The sequence below is a fragment of the Crotalus tigris genome, unplaced genomic scaffold (assembly GCF_016545835.1).
Source record: "Crotalus tigris isolate CLP2741 ecotype Arizona unplaced genomic scaffold, ASM1654583v1 scf7180000017646.2482762, whole genome shotgun sequence".
NCBI classification, from domain to species: Eukaryota; Metazoa; Chordata; class Lepidosauria; order Squamata; family Viperidae; genus Crotalus; species Crotalus tigris.
Genome location: NW_024096538.1, coordinates 1,799,534 through 1,816,816, shown reverse-complemented (window position 1 = coordinate 1,816,816; position 17,283 = coordinate 1,799,534). Strand labels below are relative to the sequence as shown.

General features: G+C 49.7%; 1 protein-coding gene across 4 annotated transcripts; it reads left to right on the top strand.

Moving 5' to 3' along the window:
• Positions 1–6,188: 6,188 nt before the first annotated feature.
• NR2F1 (nuclear receptor subfamily 2 group F member 1) lies at positions 6,189–16,388 on the top strand. Of its 4 annotated transcripts, XM_039335707.1 has the most exons (4): positions 6,189–6,649; positions 9,287–9,814; positions 15,394–15,581; positions 15,817–16,388. In XM_039335707.1, exons 1-4 carry the CDS (start codon positions 6,220–6,222, stop codon positions 15,841–15,843), a joined length of 1,173 nt encoding a protein of 390 aa, XP_039191641.1. In that variant the 5' UTR covers positions 6,189–6,219; the 3' UTR covers positions 15,844–16,388. The 4 variants fall into 4 exon arrangements, with proteins under 4 accessions (XP_039191641.1, XP_039191640.1, XP_039191639.1 ...); XM_039335706.1 differs by having other exon boundaries at positions 9,290–9,814; positions 15,394–16,388; XM_039335705.1 differs by having other exon boundaries at positions 15,394–16,388.
• Positions 16,389–17,283: the final 895 nt, after the last annotated feature.

The window sequence follows — 17,283 nt, the reverse complement described above, 5'->3', positions numbered from 1 at the left end:
AACCCTGCTCATATGTCCACAGAATATCATGAATGTTCTTTGATTTCTATGTCTCTCTTCCGCGTAAAAGGAAGGAAGGAAGGAAGGAAGGAAGGAAGGAGAGAGAGAGAGAGAGAGAGAAAGAAAGAAAGAAAGAAAGAAAGAAAGAAAGAAAGAAAGAAAGAAAGAAAGAAAGAAAGAAAGAAAGAACTCCACACCTGAAATTGTCATTTGGCACTCTGGATGCCCAAAGCACAATCTCCTTCTGTTTAAGCCATTTGCCCATTACTGGCCAAGCTGGGATTCTAAATATCAATAAACAGCACGGAAACCAAAGCAAATTCAATGTAAATAGGCTAGCCTGGGACTTAAAAGTTAGAGCTTTCCTCTGTTTTTTAGACCACATCTTAAGAGTATTTTTGCCTAAAGCTAGACTTGCTTTCCAGCAACTTTAATATACTATATTATTATTACAGTTGTTCGGTAAAAGAAAGAAAAAGAGGACAAGGATTTATAAAGTATTTCTAGATCTGAGCTCTCTCAATTAATAATGCCTGCATATAGTTTAAGGGTCTCTTCTGTTGAAGGGTTCCTTTTTCTCAATTTGAACTGCTATTCCTTTGGACCAAATCTCAGAATGTAAGGCTTTTTGCAAAACCTACTGAAGTGGCCACTAATCACTCCATATTTTCTTTTTTTAAAAAAAACAGATATTGCACCAGGCGTTATCTGATACCCTTCTGACAGGACAAACTCTACACATTGCTTTACACCCAGAAATAATTGGGAGATTATTTGTCCTTCTTTTCAAGGCAACCTATAGTCCCTCCCTTGTAATAAAGGCTGTATGCTGGGGTGGGGAGGCCTTCCTCACTGCCCTGCCTCTCTTTTTTCATTCTGTGGGTCTCGCTGTTGTCCCTCTAAGCTGTTGACAGTCTCACTCCCTCGGATAAACAATTTGCAATCGATCTTTTCATTAGGTGATCAAGTAACAAGCGAAGCAGGTAAAGATCAGAGCGCAAGCAAGCTGGGCTCAGACACCGCAGGGCCCCCGTGGCATTCTCTCTCTCTTTCTCTCTCTCTCTTTCTCTCTTTCTTTCTCTCTCTCTCTCTCTCTTTCTCTCCGTCTCTCTCTTTCGGGCAGATGCAAAGCTCCGGCGAGAAGACGGGCGGCTTGACACAGCCCCCCCCCCAGGAGACCTCCGCCACCGTCAGAAGGGCCCGAGGGGTCCCCTCGGAAGGTGAGGGAGCGCCTGCTCCTAACCGAGGCTGCCTCTTAAGAAAACGCGCGCAGATTATGTCTGCCGAAAACCTACATGCATAGCATAGCTCCTTACTTGAAGAGGCTCGGTGGATTCTGGAGAAAGTTCCGTTAATTTCGTGGAAACCTATCAATAGATTTGGCCTTTTCTTTTTAAGGTTGGGATAACAAGGAAGCTTATTTATCGCACACAGCTTCTGGCCCCTAAGTTTTCCCATTTTCCTACCTCAAGGCTATAAACAGTTGCCCCCGCCCTATGCACCCCCACCTACATACACACACACATACAGAGAGAGAGAGAGAGAGAGAGAGAGTGTCTTATTGTCTCTCTCTCTCTCACACACACACACACACAGAGAGAGAGAGCTTCCAACCTGCTTGTGGTTGGAAAATCCCAGCCAGGCCGGATCTGCTTCTGTTCTGCGTCCGGCAAAAGCTAAAGTGATGGGAGAAAGACCAGGGGATCGGGAGCAGAAACTGTGTGTTGGAGGGCGGAGAAGGAGAGAGAGAAAGAGAGAGAGAGAGAGAGAATATTTTTAAAAGTTCCCGTGTCCAAGTTGCCGCTTCGGTTGAACTCTGCCAAAGGAGCAAGCGGGGCGGGGAGAGAGCGGGAGAGTTTCCCAGCTCAAAGCAGCTGGGTGCTGCTTGCCGGGGTCTAACTTGGTCCAGAAATAGAGAAGACAGAAAGCAAAATCTACTTGCCTTGGGCGGCCCAGGGCTGCTGCTTGCCAGCTGAGGGGATCCGGACTCCGAAGAAAGCTTGTCAAGGAGCTGGTGCCTCTCGCAGGCTTCCTTTGGGCTGCTTCTTTCTCCCGCTCTCGCCCCTTCTCCCTCCCTCTTCGCTTTTCTCTTGCTCTGCCTCTTTTTTTCCCCTCCGTCTCTCCGCAGTCCGGGGAGTAAAATCTTAGATGGTACACATACAGAGCTGGGGGGGGGAGGTGAGTGTGAGTGTGGGAGTGTGTGCGTGTGAGAGATTTAATCTTATTCGTTTCACCTTTTCGGTGACCACCAGAACGCAGGACCGAGCGTTTATTGGGAAAGAGGGAGAGAGGCTATAAAGCCCACTGTTGCATTTTCAATAACGCCCTTTTTATCAATGCAACCTACAATAAGGACGGCTTGGCAGGGAAAACTGATTGCAGAGCGGGGGGGGTGAGGAAGGCGGGTGGAAAGGGTGAAGCCACCCTTCGCTCTTCCACCATCAAATTGCAAAACTGCCTGTTCGGCTCCAGAAAGCCCCTCTGCAGCTGAGCTTCTGAACTTTTGAAACTAGAAAAGGGATTTGGGTTCGCCCACCGAGGCAATCTTTGCTTCTCTGCAAAAACAGACGAACATCTCCGGAATTGCTTCCTTCTGGCATTAGAAGTTTTATAGAAGTTGGGAAGACGGGGGAAAATATTGAAAAGGGGTCGATCGGAGCACCGAGGTTGTAACGTCTTGGAAGTTAATAAAAATATTTTTTTCACTATCCATATGAAACTAATATTTACCCCCTCACGCTTTCTTTCCCTGTGGAATTTGAAGGGAACAAATAAAGTACTTTACAACCACCCCTGCTCCTGTATAAGCAGCTTGGGCTTTTTCCCCCTCAACACAAGGGGGGGGGATAGGCGATATAAACTGCAGTTTCACCTCTCTCTCTTTCTGTCCGCTAGATGGCAGCACGATTCAGCGATTCCATTAGCACTGGGGAAGGAGAATCTGTCCTCCATCCGCCTCAACACACACACAAACACACACACACATGCGCGCGCACGCACACACACACACACAGAGAGAGAGAGAGAGAGAGAGAGAGAGAAACCGCACTGTTTCCAGCGTACACTCCTCTAAAACATTTTTCCTCTCTCTCCTACTTGAATTTTCTTTTGCAACATTGGTTCTCAGGTAGAGAGCAGAAAAATATTTATGGAGGAAAAAAATGGATGCAAGGAGAATTTAACTTAAAATACCAACCTAGTATACATTAAGCAGTAAAAATTAAAAAAGAAACGGGAGAGATGGGATCTTCAAATGAAATGAGATGCTGCTTTCTGATCAAGGAAATTCATCTTGGCATGAGCAACAGCAAAGAAACAGAACAAAACAAAACGGAGAGGGAGGGATATTTAAAACGAGGCAAAGAAGGCAGAGTGGTGGAAGAGAAAAAGAGGATAAACGTGTCAGATAGTAACATATGGAACCGTACATGTATTTTTAAATACTTACTTCCCTTATGGATTCTCCTTAGCCATCTACTTCCAGCCATTAAACAATGGAATCCAATCCAAGCCCTGTAATTCCTAAACAGGGTGCTAAGGGAGGAAAGGAAGGGAAACCAAAGAGACACAGAGAAAACTAATTAAAAAAAAACTTTTTAGAATGAACCAAAATAATTTCCTTTTAATTCCTCTTTTCTGCCTATCCCACTGCATCTCTTTCCCTCCCCCTTCTTCCTTTCTTTTCTCGTGCGTGTGCGTCTGTGTGTGACCATAGACGACCCATACTAATCAGGTCTCAAAGTAAATAGCCGAGCAGGGCGATCTCAGTGTAAATTGTGCTTGTCAGAAGAATCCCCCTCCTCCTTCCTCCCTCCCCCTCGTCCCTCCCTATCTTAGGCAGTAGGTAGCAAAGAATAAAGGCTAGGGGGGGAGCGAGAAAGCGAGAGGGAAAGAGACAAGAGAGAGAGGAGACGCAGCCAATGGAGTGAAAGAGGCTTGGCTAACCTTAGCCTCCCATTTTCTCTCCCCCCAATTCAGGGCTCTGACCAGTCAGTCGCCTTTGATTATCAGTTGCCAGCAGCCCCTCTCTTGGCTCCTTGACATGAGCTCCATATAAGGCAGCGATCTCCATAGAAACGTGTCAGTTTCAATAGTAGTGTCAAAGTTCACTATATACAGACATTCGCGCAGATCTCCCTTTCGGAAACATTGCTCTGCTAGTCTTCCCGTTGAAACGCATTCATTTTTTGGCTCTCTCTCTCTCTCACTCACTGCCTCTCTCTCTCTCTCTCTCTCCCCACCTCTCTCTCTCTCTCTCTCTCTCTCTCTCTCTCTCTCGTTTCTTGCATATTCTATTAGTTGATGTCCCCCCCCCTTAGCTGCTTCTTCCTTCTCTCTTTTTCCACCCTTCTTTTCTTTGAGCCTTTCGCTTCCTTCTCCACGAGAGTAGAGAGAGAGGAAACTTAAAAGGAAAGGAGAGAGAAAAGGGAAAGACAAGACTACAAAGAAAAGAAAAGAAAAGAAAAGAAAAGAGCAAAGGGGACGCCTTTTAACATCTTCATACCGTTCGGTTTTTAACTTTTTTTTTTTTTTTTTTTACTATTTGGGGGAGGGCTTTAGTCTTGGCTGCTGAAGGTTTTTGTGCCTGTGTGCTTTTTTCCTCCGATTATTTTTCTGAAGAAAAAGAAAAGAAGAGAAGGAAGGAAAGAAGGAAGGAAGGCAGGAAGGAAGGAGTAGAGGAAAGGAGCGAAGGAAAAAAGAGAGGGAGAAAGAGGAGCGGTTTTCTTCGGCGACCTCCAGTGATTATTTTTGCACCAGCACGGCAGAAGAAAGGCGGCGAGAAGCGCGAGCGAGGAAAGCGCCAGGAGAAGAGGGTTTATTTATTCGACCTACTTTGGATTGCTCGCTCGCTCGCTCTCCTTTGGCTTTTTCCCTCCCCTCCGCGCGCGTGTAATATTCGCTGCTCTCCATGTTCGCTTTTGGCGTTGGCACTTGGCTGGGGATCCTCCGTCTGCCGGGAGAAAGCGAAGCGGCCGCCTTCGCCTCGGTAGATTTGCTCCGAAATTAAAGCCGGGAAGACAGAGAAGGAGAGACCCGGTCGAAGAAAGAGCGGCGGCGGCTGCGGCGCAAGAGAGAGAGAGAGAGAACGAGAGGGAGAGACGGAGCCCCAAAGTGTCTCCTCAACTCGGCGCTCGCCTCCGCGCCTCGCTTCTGGCCGGCGTCCCCGGAGCTTCCCAACCCGCCTCTCCTGAATGGCTGACTCCGCGGCGCTGCCTTGGACCTGGCCCCCGGACACCCGCGCGCCCTGAGCGGCAGCTGCGCCTCGGCCGCTTCCTCGCCGGCCTCCCTCCAGTCCCAGACTCGCGGCGGGGACGAGCGCGATCCAGCGGCGACACCCCCGGTCGGGCCCCGGCAGCGAACGGTGGCGGAGGAGGCGGTGGCGGCGGCGGAGGCGGCCGCAGCACCGGCAGCCTTCCTAGCAGCGGCGGCGGCGACAGAGACAGAGGCGGCGGCGGCGGCGGCGGCGGCTGCAGAGGCAGCCTCCTGGCGGTCTTCTTCCTCTCGGCTTCCTGCCTCTCCGCCCGCGGTGCGAGCCGCTAACCCGCTCGGACGTTACGGGGCTGGCCGGCCCGGACTGGGTCAGGCGACTCGATCACCTCCTCTTCCTCCTTTCCCTCCTCCTTTCCCTCCTCCTCCTCCCGCTCCCGCTCCCGCTCCCTCTTCCTCTCCTCCCCAGGGTGACCCTCCTGAATGCCTTTCCCGACAGCCCGCTTCGCCCCGCTTGGTTTTGCAACTTGAAAAAGGACGCCCTGCTTGGGGGAGGGAAGGCGGCGAAGGCTCCGGCCGGACGGCGCAGAAACGCTTCCTGAGCCGCGGGGGAGACCGCCGAGAAGGCTCGAAAGCTCGCGGGAATCCCATCGCCCGCTCCCGGGGAATCACCCCGAATTCGAGGCGGGGAGAGGGAAAACGCGGGAGCGGGGAAGGCGAGGCGGAGGGGAGGAAGGCAGGAAGGAAGGCAGGCGGGGGGCAGGGCAGGGGAGAGAAGCGGAAAGCAGCCAGCCGAGAGAGCAGGCAGCGGCGGCCGTAGGAGCAGCGGCGGCGGCAGCAGCCAAGCGGGAGGAGTCCTGATCCCTCGCTTCTGCTCCCCCCCCCCAGCCCGGGAAGCCGCCTTCTCCCCCACCCCATCCCTCCCCCCCCCCAGCCCGGACCCCCTCCTCTCCCGGCCTTTTCCCCGGCGGACCCCCCCCCCTTTTTTTTTTTCCTCCGCGGGCCCGAGATATGGCAATGGTAGTTAGCAGCTGGCGAGATGCGCAAGAGGACGTGGCCGGGGGCGGCCCCACCGGAGCAGCTCAGCCGGGCCGGGATCCGCAGCAAGGGGCCTCGGCGGCCCCCCACACGCCGCAAACGCCGAGCCAGCCAGGCGCCCCGTCCACGCCGGGCGACAAGGGCCAGCAGCAGCAGGGCTCCGGCCAGAGCCAGCAGCAGCAGCAGCACATCGAGTGCGTGGTCTGCGGCGACAAATCCAGCGGGAAGCACTACGGGCAGTTCACCTGCGAGGGCTGCAAAAGTTTCTTCAAGCGGAGCGTCCGCAGGAACTTAACGTACACTTGCCGGGCCAACCGGAACTGTCCCATCGACCAGCACCACCGCAACCAGTGCCAATACTGCCGCCTGAAGAAGTGCCTCAAAGTGGGCATGAGGAGGGAAGGTGAATATGATTTCCTCCCTATTCTACTCCCCGGTGGGGTGCGCGTTGACAGCGGGTCCTGGAGAGGGTGGGGGAGATATGCTGCCCCCCCCCGTCCTCTTCACCCCCACATCGCAGTTTCCCACTCCACCCGCAGATTATTATTACGGTTATTATTATTAATGTCAGCAACCAAGACTATCGAGTGTCTGAGTCAACTAGTCCAATCGCTCTCTCTCTCTCTCTCTCTCTCTCTTCCCCACTCCTGCCTTTTTTTAAAAAGAGATTTGGAACTGAGGAAGGAGGAAAGGGACAAATAAGTAGCCCTTTCTTCCCGTGCTGGCTTCACCTGCCTCTTTTTTTTCACTCTTTCTAATTCCCTATTAAAATGGGAAGGGTGGTGGCTGGGGATCCTAACTTCAAGATGAGTCAAACTTCCCCACCTCCCCGAAGAAATGTACGGCAAGGCTATGCGTGCGTCTGTCTCTCTGTGTGAATTGTGCTGCTTGTGTTGCTTCTCTCTGCTGCCTTGCTCACCTGCTAGCTACTCCTCGTTTCCCAACATCTGGCCTTTGCCCAGATTCCTTTTTTCTCTCATGGAAGGAAAGTTTGTGAATGTGCTCTGCTTTTTTTTTTTTTTTACTTTTGCCATTTCCCCACCCCCATTCCTCAGTGTGCCCTTCGTTTCATTTCCCTATGAGATCTCATTGTCTCTTAAATACAATACTACTTACCGTTGCAAACCACCCCCAAGTCAATGGTTGTTGTTGTTGTTGTTGTTACCATAAGGCATAGCTTATTTCTGCATTGTGCTGGTCAATGTTTGAAAACAAACACAAATACTTCCAATGTTGTAATAGCAAGATTCCTTTCCCACTCCAAAGAGAGAAGCCCTTTATTTATAATATGTTTCCATCTTACTTTTTTTCCTTTACCCACATGTACTGCAATATATGCTCTTTCCCATGCTCTGATTAAAAATGTCCTAAGTGTCAAATAGATAAAAAAAAATCATTTTTTGCAATGAAAATACTCTCCCCCTTGTGCCATAGAAAAAAGGATTTTTTAAAAAAAAAAAACTGTCTACTGATGACTTCATTTGTAGCTTCAGCCAGCTTTTGTGAGGAAAGACATCTTGAAGAAACATAACTAGAAATTACTCAATACAGAAATATATGAAGGAGATAAATCCCTCACTATCTTTGAACTGTGTTTGAAATGCACAGCTGCAGCTTTGGAAATCTAAACTATAGTAACAGAAATTGAGGTAAGGTTCTGACAGCTACACAGAAATAGCCCGATGGAAAATTATTAAAATATGTAATGGAATGAAACAGAAAATATTTATTTGGAGAGGTTAAAATATTCACCAGAGGCCCTCCCTTCACCTTGTCACCTTTATTTATAAGTCTCAGGTTAGAATTTTTTGGCCTCAGATGAGTAAATCCACACACTTATGCCTATGCACACATACACAAACTTTGTTCAGCTTTAAATAAATCCAAACACGCTTACATTTGGGACAGTGAATGAATCCATGGCATTCGAGTAGTACGTGCAGGCATGTGGTGTGTGTACGTCTGTATTGTATGTATGTATTGTGCATGCTGCACAGTTGCAAATGTTTGTCTTCACTGGTCAAAGCAGTAGCAAGTTGGTGCTTTCTGGAACCACACAGTTAAAGACTTGGTGCTATCCTTCCTTCCTTGCCGCTCATGTTTGGCTTCTGTAAGTTCACATTTTATTTTAATTCATCTCTTTTACCAATAACAGCACATGCACACCCCATCCTTTTAAATACAGGGTGCTCCATTTAAATTGGGTAGGAGCTTGCCCTGTGTGTGTGTGTGTGTGTGTGTGTGTGTGTGTGTGTGTGTGTGTGTTTAGTTGGACTGGGACCTGATTGTTTAGGCAAGAGTAGCTTGCAAGGCTAAGAAGAGCTCTCCCTGACCCCCACACTGCCCCCCCTTCCCAGTTTGGTAGCCTTATTGTGCTTCCAGACTGGCAAATAAAGGGGAGGCTTGGCTGGATGGTATTTTGCAATTGCAAGAACTTTGAGCACTGACTGGGCTCGAGAGGAGTCAGAATGTCTCACTGGTTCTCTGGAAAGACAAAGCGGGAACATTTTGCAGGTGGGACCTGATTTTTATTTTTTTTTTAAGCGTTGGCAGAAGCAGCTTTGAAAAGCTTGTGCTTTTATCTGTACCACATTCTTCTTATTATTATCATCCTCATTCTCACCACCACCACCACCACCTTTATTGCGGGGAGAAAGACAACCTCCCGCGCAGGGAGCATCTGGGCGTCCCCATTTGCACAACAATGCGAGGTTGCGGGAGGGGGAGGGAGGCTTACATTGTGTCTGTGTCTGCCGTGTTACCAATACACATACCTTCGGATTTATGTGTGTGTGTGTGTGTGTGTTTGCGTGTGTCAGAGGGAGCGCGCTTGTGAGTGTGTATGTGTGTGTGTGTGTGTATCTGTGCGTGCGCGGGCGCGCGCTTTGCTTGGGCTGCTGCTGCGGCTGCTGCTGCTGCTGCTGCTGCGCTGCTTTGCCTGGCGCGGGGCGACGGCTTTCTGGGGAGGGCTGGGGTTTTTGCCCAGGCTGCCGGATGCACATTTCCTCTCCTTTTCTCTCTCTCTCCCTCTTTTCGTCAGCGGTTCAGCGAGGAAGGATGCCTCCGAGCCAGCCGAACCCGGGCCAGTACGCGCTGACCAACGGCGACCCGCTGAACGGCCACTGCTACCTGTCGGGCTACATCTCGCTGCTGCTGCGAGCCGAGCCTTACCCGACGTCGCGCTACGGCAGCCAGTGCATGCAGCCCAACAACATCATGGGCATCGAGAACATCTGCGAGCTGGCGGCGCGGCTGCTCTTCAGCGCCGTCGAGTGGGCCCGCAACATCCCCTTCTTCCCGGACCTACAGATCACCGACCAGGTGGCCCTGCTGCGCCTCACCTGGAGCGAGCTCTTCGTGCTCAACGCCGCCCAGTGCTCCATGCCGCTGCACGTGGCCCCGCTCCTGGCCGCCGCCGGCCTCCACGCCTCGCCCATGTCCGCCGACCGCGTGGTGGCCTTCATGGACCACATCCGCATCTTCCAGGAGCAGGTGGAGAAGCTCAAGGCCCTGCACGTCGATTCCGCCGAATACAGCTGCCTCAAAGCCATCGTCCTCTTCACCTCAGGTCAGTGGGCCGGACCGGGCCGAGCTGGGCCAGGCTGGGCTGGGCTAGGCTAGGAGGCTGGAGGAGGAGGAGGAGGAGGCTGGAGGTGAAGCAGCCTTTCCCCGGAGACTTGGGCCAAAGGAAGAGGTAGCTCCCTGCCTCCTGACTCAGCGAGAGGCAAAGCTCGCTCAGGGCCTGGCGTGCAGGCCTCCCTAGTTGGTGGACCTGGGCCGGGACAGCTTCCGACTTGTAGGCCTGTGGTGAAATTGGCCAAGCGGAGGCTTAAGGGCTGCCTTGGCCAGAGTTTGGCTTCCAAGCAGGGAGTAAATTAAAATGTGGAGAGCAAGAGAAAGAAGGGAGGAGGAGAAGGAGGAGGCTTAAAATCTTGGCTAAGGTTTTTCACCAGAGCTTGTTGAACAGGAAGGCAGAGATACAAATAAATCCTCCACATTGCTACTTTATTGCTGTGTGGTTCTCCCTCCCCCTTTACTGGAAAGTATTCATAATTCCAATTGCTGAGATCAGAGGAGCAGGTAAAAATTGACCTGAAGGCCAAAAAAACCTCACCCCCTTTCCTGCTTAAAAGAGAGGGGGGGGGCTCCCCAAGATTTTCAAAGATATTTTCTTGCCCTTTTCTCAAAGTTCCAGCCCCATTTATTATTCTCTTTCTCCCAATCTCCAAACATTTCTGTGGTTCTGTAGTTTTTCTTCTCCAAGCTCTGGTTTGGAGATAAAAATACATAAAAACACACAAGGCAACTCTACAAATACTAACAGATTGGTTGCAACACCCCCACCCCCACACAATTAAATTAGAAACAGGGACGGATATAACATGCTGGTCCATAATTTTGTTTATGATAGATGGCTCAAATTAACTTTGCAAAAGAGGATATTAACCTCACCTTTGAAGTGCTCTGGTTGAAGTCTATAAAAATTCAGGCATCTTTTTATTGTTGCAAACCTGGTTGAGCCACGTATAAACAAAATCAAAGATTTATGAATAAATCTACAAGATGGCCTTTGAGTCTTACTGGAAAGGTATGGCTGTCTGTGACTTAAATTTGCACTCTACACTGGACAATCACATGCAGGTCTGCTCAAATGTCTGGGATTGAAAAATCATGGATATGGTTATGCTGTTGTTTTTTTTAAATCTTTGTGTGTGCTTTAGTGCTATTAAATTTCCCCTTAAACCTGAAGCCAAGCAATACACAAAGATTTGATTGGCCCAGCTTGCTGAATTTCTGATTTAGAGAAAGAATCTATTAATATTTCTAGCCGCACATGCCTGATAAATAGTATTTACATTGTAGTCAAATGACTCTTAAGTTTGTGCAAAACCTTAATGTAGCAAACATAGTATTAATATCGATTTGAACACTGGATAATTTATTTAGGTGGGGACTCATTGGTATGCGCAATGGTCAGAGAGGTGGACTATGACTGCCCCCCCTTGTTCCTCTGGCTGGAAATGCAGGGCTGGGAGTGAGGACTCTTTCTTTGCAGAGGATCAAGTGCAGATCTTAAAACAAATGGGGAGATTTACGAAGCAGCCTTAGAGCCGTTTGGGCTGCATTTATCTTTGGCCTGTTTTTCTGGCGGAAACATGTTTTTCACAACTGACAAAAAGGGTCCCTGCTGGCATTTTTCAGGGTGATTTCAACTGCAGCCTGACATACTTTTTTTCTTAGCCATTTATTCCTTTGGAGACAAGGGGAACTGGACAAAGGGCAGAAATATTCAGATGAGTTTTAAAACAGCACTTTTTCAGCCAGAATGTAAAGAAAGGTGGTTGCTTAAAAGGACTTCACTGAAATGGCCCCCCAGAATAAAAGCTCTGACACCCCCCCTCCATTTTCTCAAATCCTCAAGGTTCAACCTTACCAGGCTGGTTTAATAAAGCAGATATTATTGCTATATTTTGGGGGAGTTCACAGCAATGTTAACTGTTCATAAGTATTCATTTAATAACAATTGGTAACACTGGACTAGTATTTTCCAGCATAACCCCTTTGATGGTTCTTTCCCACCCACCCCCACATTCCCCCACTTCAACTACCTCCCCCTTTCAGTTTTCATATACACTCATTTCCACTTGGGCTAATCTTGTTTTGATTGCTGGCCATAAGGTAATTGATGGCAAATCTTTCATCAAGCCATCCAACTTTTTAAGCAAACTTTGATGGATGGAGAAAACATTTTTAGCCACCTGGTCCCAAAGGCTTAACTCAGCAATCTGATCCTCAATGTAAAATAAGTCTTGCTTCAAAATCATTGGGTTTTTTTAGATGAGAGATCAGTGTTTAAGCCTGCTTGGAGATTAGTATGTTTCTTATATTTTATTTATTTATTTGATCAGCATCATTTGGACTTCAGAGTATTTTTGTTTGCCCACAAGACGTTTTGGAGACTATCCTCAAGTTAAGCAGCAACTTAAAAGTAATTCCAACATGTTTACTTTTCACACCAATATGCCAATTTTTAATTAACACATAGAAATGCACATTCCTCTCCACAACTTAGAATCATAGGGGTAATATTACCCACAGAAATATCAGAGCAGGTCAGGTGTATAAATCTATCTCCCACACAATAACAGTGTTGATTTCTCATTTTCTCATTTGCAAAGAGTATATTTGTTTTGTTTTGTTCAGTGCTTAAGACTCCTAAGTACATTAGGTAAAATATTCTCCACCTAATAACAAAAGCTGGTTGACATGTGCTAGTCCTGTGTAGTACACGTATAGTAATTTTTATTTATTTATATAGTTTCTCTGCCATTGATTGGAAAGGAAAATACCAACAAATAGTGACTGCAGGGAAAATTATAACCTCTTCAAAAAGTGAGAGAAACACAGTTTTTATGTCCACCACCTTCTGCCTTCCTAGTCCCCTTCCTCTCATTTCTTTCCTCTCTGCAAAGCTAAAGAAGGGGAGCATGCATCACTTTCCTTCTTTGGTCTATTTCATCTCAACTCAATCAGCTAATCGATCAGATAGCACAGATTGTTTAATTAATTTTCAGATTGTCTGGTTGGAAAGCATCTCCTTGATCCAGACATGTTTGCTGGGGAGGGCCGAGTACATTCAAAGTCCACACCCCCCCCCCCGTGCACTAGGTAGGAGTAAAGATTGAAGGGGGGAAAAAAATAACAGAAGAAGATATGTTTTAATAAGCATCTGTTGGATATATTAAGGAGAAGGGGGGCTTTGCCGATGTTCTTTTCTCACAATCCCAGTGGTGGCCTCAAGCTGGAGAAAGCAGAAGCAGAAATAAATATTTCACCAATCCAGAGAATAGAGCAGGGAGCCTCCAAAGAGATATGCTGAGGCAACCAGACCCTTTCATCCAGCCTTATTTAGAAGTTGCCTGAAACTAAAGACCCTGGTGGAAAAGGGCAACGTGGCAAAGTGGGGGGGGAGTAGAAGCAAAAGAGTGCAGAGGAGGAAGATCTCTTAGTCACAGCTAAAGAAGATAGTGACTCTTCACTATAATGGGCCACAAATAAGGGCAGGTCTCTGTTGCATGACGTCTGTGCATTGCAATCTCCCTCCCTCCCTCCTTCCCCCCCCCCTCTCTCTCTCTCTCACACACACACATTCTCACTCTTTTTTTCTCTCTTTGCGCCTCCTCCCCCGATTTTAGATGTTGCAAATGATCACTGCATTTAAGGCAAAAGCATGGATTAGCACAACAGTCGGGGTGTGTGTAATTGTACATCTAAGCGGTCCTTAGTCTGTAGTTGGGGTCATGGAGGTCTTTTCCTCAGAAGCGTTTGAATTATAGCTTGGTTTATTTCTATTTTCGCTTGAGGCCAGAAGCGTGGGCGCGAAGGTGCCTGGCAATCTTTTGAGAGCCCGGGCCGCAAAACGGGAGATCCCAGCTAAAACAACTAGCTCAAAAGGGTTTGTGCAAATAATGTTTCATTGCCCTTTTCTAGGTATTACATTTTCAAGGTCTGCTCAGGCGACCCTCCCCCAGATTAATACATTCATACATACATATACACACTCTCACACACCATTCCCACACACACACACACACACACGAAGCACGCACATCCATCTCAAAAGCTGCTTTGATCTCCGCTAAACCGCCGCGCTGGTTGACGGCTGCCTTGTGATCACGATGTTTTGAAATATTTATTATTGATAGAAGAAAACAAGTTGCGAATCTGAACAAGGCAGACGACAGCGGCTCCCCGCTTCCCCGCCCGAAGCACCCGCCGCTTATGCGCAGGTGGCTTCTCCCCCCCCACCGCTTCTTTTTCTTTGCCTTTTATTTTTTTTCTCTCCCCATACCTCCCCAAAAGCTAAATTAATAATAATAATAATAATAATAATAGGTCCTGGGTAAGGACTCGATAGGTAGACAAAATGCCAAATCCAGTCTGAACATCTGGCTGACTGTGCGATGATCCATAATAATAATAATAATAATGATGATGATGGAGGCGGCCGGAAAGCTACTAGGAAGGATGGGTTGATACCCCGGCCCTGTTTTTTTTTTTTAACCCTACGAGAAAGGAGGAAAGCAGGTAGACGCAGAATATGTATATACATAGGAAGGGGGGGTCTCTTGTGCCGCTTTCTGGTTCCGGGAAATGCGCGTCCTCCCCCTCCGAAAGAGAACTGGAGCTGGGCACTTTCCCGACTCTCCGGAGGCCTTCTTCCCCGGGTATAGCTGCAGCCTCCCAGCTCAGGCCAGGCAGGCGGCGCAGCTTTGTGAGCGCGAGCGCGAGCAGCTGCAGACGCCTTCTTAGCGCGGGTGGGCGGGTGGGGGGGGGAAGCGGGGAGCTGAGCCATTTTCCCGGCAATGATTATCCGGCTTCTAGAGATGCCACCAAATTTCAATTACTCCGACCGTCCAGATCCAGAGACAAAGCGAGCGCGCTGCTCTAGCTCGCCGTCTCTCTCTCTCAGTCCCCCCCTACACACACACACACACATACACACACACCACCACCACCACCACCACCTTCCCCTCCCGGAAATGGAGGCGGCGGCCTTTGGTGCGAGCGAGCCTGACTCGGCTCTCTCGCCTGCATGCGCAGCCCTGGCCCCATGGAGTCCCCCCACCCCCGGGACCCTTTCCCTGGAGCGGGGGGGGGGCGCCGGAAGGGGGGAGGCGTCCTTCGGCGACCGTCCACGAAGGATACCCCACCTCACCCCACCCCACCCCAAGCTGCACAGCTGGCGGGGCCTGGCGGCCTCGCTCGCTGGCTCTCCGCGGGGAGGGCAAGCGCGCGTGTCCACCGGCTAACAATAGGATGCAACTCAAGGAAGGAAGCGAGGCCTGGGCCCTTCCCGGCGTCTGCAGCCGCGGCGCTGTCGGGCCGAGAAGGGCAGCTCCGCTTCCCCCCACCCCGTCCCCAGGGTCCTTTTTTGAGAGATGCCAGCCAGATGCAGAAGGAGGCCGCGAAAGGCCACGGGGGGGGAGCTGCCTGGGGTCCCGGGGTCTCCGGTGGTGAGAGGGGGTGGGGGCCGACCTGGCGGCTGGCCGCGGTGGCCCGCCCCTCGCTAACCCTCTTGCCCTGCTCTCTCTCTCTCTCTCTCTCTCCCTCTCGCCCGCGCTGCTTCTCCCGGTGGCCGGACAGATGCCTGTGGCCTGTCGGACGCGGCGCACATCGAGAGCCTGCAGGAGAAATCGCAGTGCGCCCTGGAGGAATACGTGCGCAGCCAGTACCCCAACCAGCCCAGCCGCTTCGGCAAGCTGCTCCTCCGGCTGCCTTCCCTGCGCACCGTCTCCTCGTCGGTCATCGAGCAGCTCTTCTTCGTCCGCTTGGTAGGTAAAACCCCCATCGAGACGCTCATCCGAGACATGCTGCTCTCCGGCAGCAGCTTCAACTGGCCTTACATGTCCATCCAGTGTTCCTAGAGCAGCCCCTGGCCTCCCCCGCTTAGCGCACCCGCCACAGGCCTTGCGGCTGAGCGGCCAGAGGGGGTCCCGAGGAGGGAGAGAGAGGGAGAGAGAGAGAGAGAGCAAAGAAAGGGACCCACAAACGCCCCACTTCCCCAAGGCCGGGCGCCCGGAAACCTCGTCTTGAAGGAAAGACTGGCGGAGGAGGCTGGCAACTCCGGGCCCGGCGGCGGTGGCCAAAAGGGGCAAGCTCGCCTGTCTGGAACCAACGGCGGACGCCAAGGTGGGAGACTTTAAAAGGAAGAAACAAAAATAGCAAAGGCCGAAGGGATTGTCCCATTATACTGCCCGCCCGCCCCGCCCCGCCCCCTCCGAGAAAGAAAGAGGAGGAAGAGGATTAGATGGATTTTCCTGGCTTGATCACGGACCGGAGTGGTGATCAACTGTACAGCAAACGGAGTTTTAAGAAACGAAACTGAAGCCGAACTGACTTGAGGGGGAGGGGGAACGGGCGGGGGGATCCACAGGTAAACACTGACCACGAACATTGTTCTTCATTTTGTAAAATATTAGTCTTTATTTTCACTTTTTTTGTAAAATTTAAAACATCGTTATGCGCATAAAGGAGAAAAAAAACCCAACACAAGAAACAAAAAAAATTAGGGAGGGGGAAATAACGTTTTCCAAATAATTATTAAAAAAAAAAGCAAGGAATTGTTCTGTGTGTATGTATCTATTATATCTGTTTTGTATTTTTTTCTGGTTCCAAACCAGGCTTCCTGTGATTCTATACTAATAATTTTTGATATAACCCTTTGCTTCTTATAATGAGTGCGATATATGTTGTCGAAGCTGTTCTTCAAGAATTAAAAATTGAAGTGAGAATTTAAACAAAAATAAAAGAATTTAGCAAAAAGAACAAAAGGCAAGAACACCCTGAAGGGCGTGAAGAGTCCCACTGCCCTCCCCCCATCTGTGCTCCTTGGAGTTCCCCTCCCCACTTGGTTGTCTGTGGAGTTGGGGGCACCCTTTCCCTCCCCACACCAGCCCCTTGGTTTGCAGCTTCCACCAGAGTTTCAAGGGGCGGGAATGAAGATAACAGGTTGAACCTGGTTTCTAGTAAGGTGCCTCTGTCTCTAGGCATTCCCACGCCAGCCAATTGGTTTGATGTTTCAGGGTTTGTGACTAAAGCTGACAAACAAGAGTTGGAGAATCCCTTCCTTTAATGCGGTAGCTTGCTGGTGGCTTTCAATCCTTCTGTGTGCATAATCCAGAATACCAATGGAATGCTCTGTGTGGCGGGGTGGGGGTGGAGACTGCCTGTGGAGTGTATAAGAGACCAGTATCTTTGTAGAGGTTAAATAATTTTTTGTATGGGTCCTAAACTCCCTCACATATATACACACACCCCATAACAGTTAATGTGGCTTCAGGTTTCTGGGTTCTTTAGAGAAGGGTTTCCCAGTGATCTGGTCCTCAGAGGGTGGCATAAGAGTGAAAGAGAAATGTAGATACAAATGTCTGGTGCTTGTGCCCTTCCGGGGAGAGGGGGGGGGACATTGAGGAGTCTCCTTGAGGCTTCTCCTTCATTTGAACACAGAGGAGGGAAAGCTCCGTCTCCCTCCCA

Coding starts and splice junctions, on each gene's coding strand:
- NR2F1 (XM_039335705.1), top strand. CDS start 6,220: ATGGCAATGGTAGTTAGCAGCTGGCGAGATGCGCAAGAGGACGTGGCC. Junction 6,650..9,286: donor AGTGGGCATGAGGAGGGAAG/GTGAATATGATT, acceptor TCTTTTCGTCAG/CGGTTCAGCGAGGAAGGATG. Junction 9,815..15,393: donor CATCGTCCTCTTCACCTCAG/GTCAGTGGGCCG, acceptor GTGGCCGGACAG/ATGCCTGTGGCCTGTCGGAC.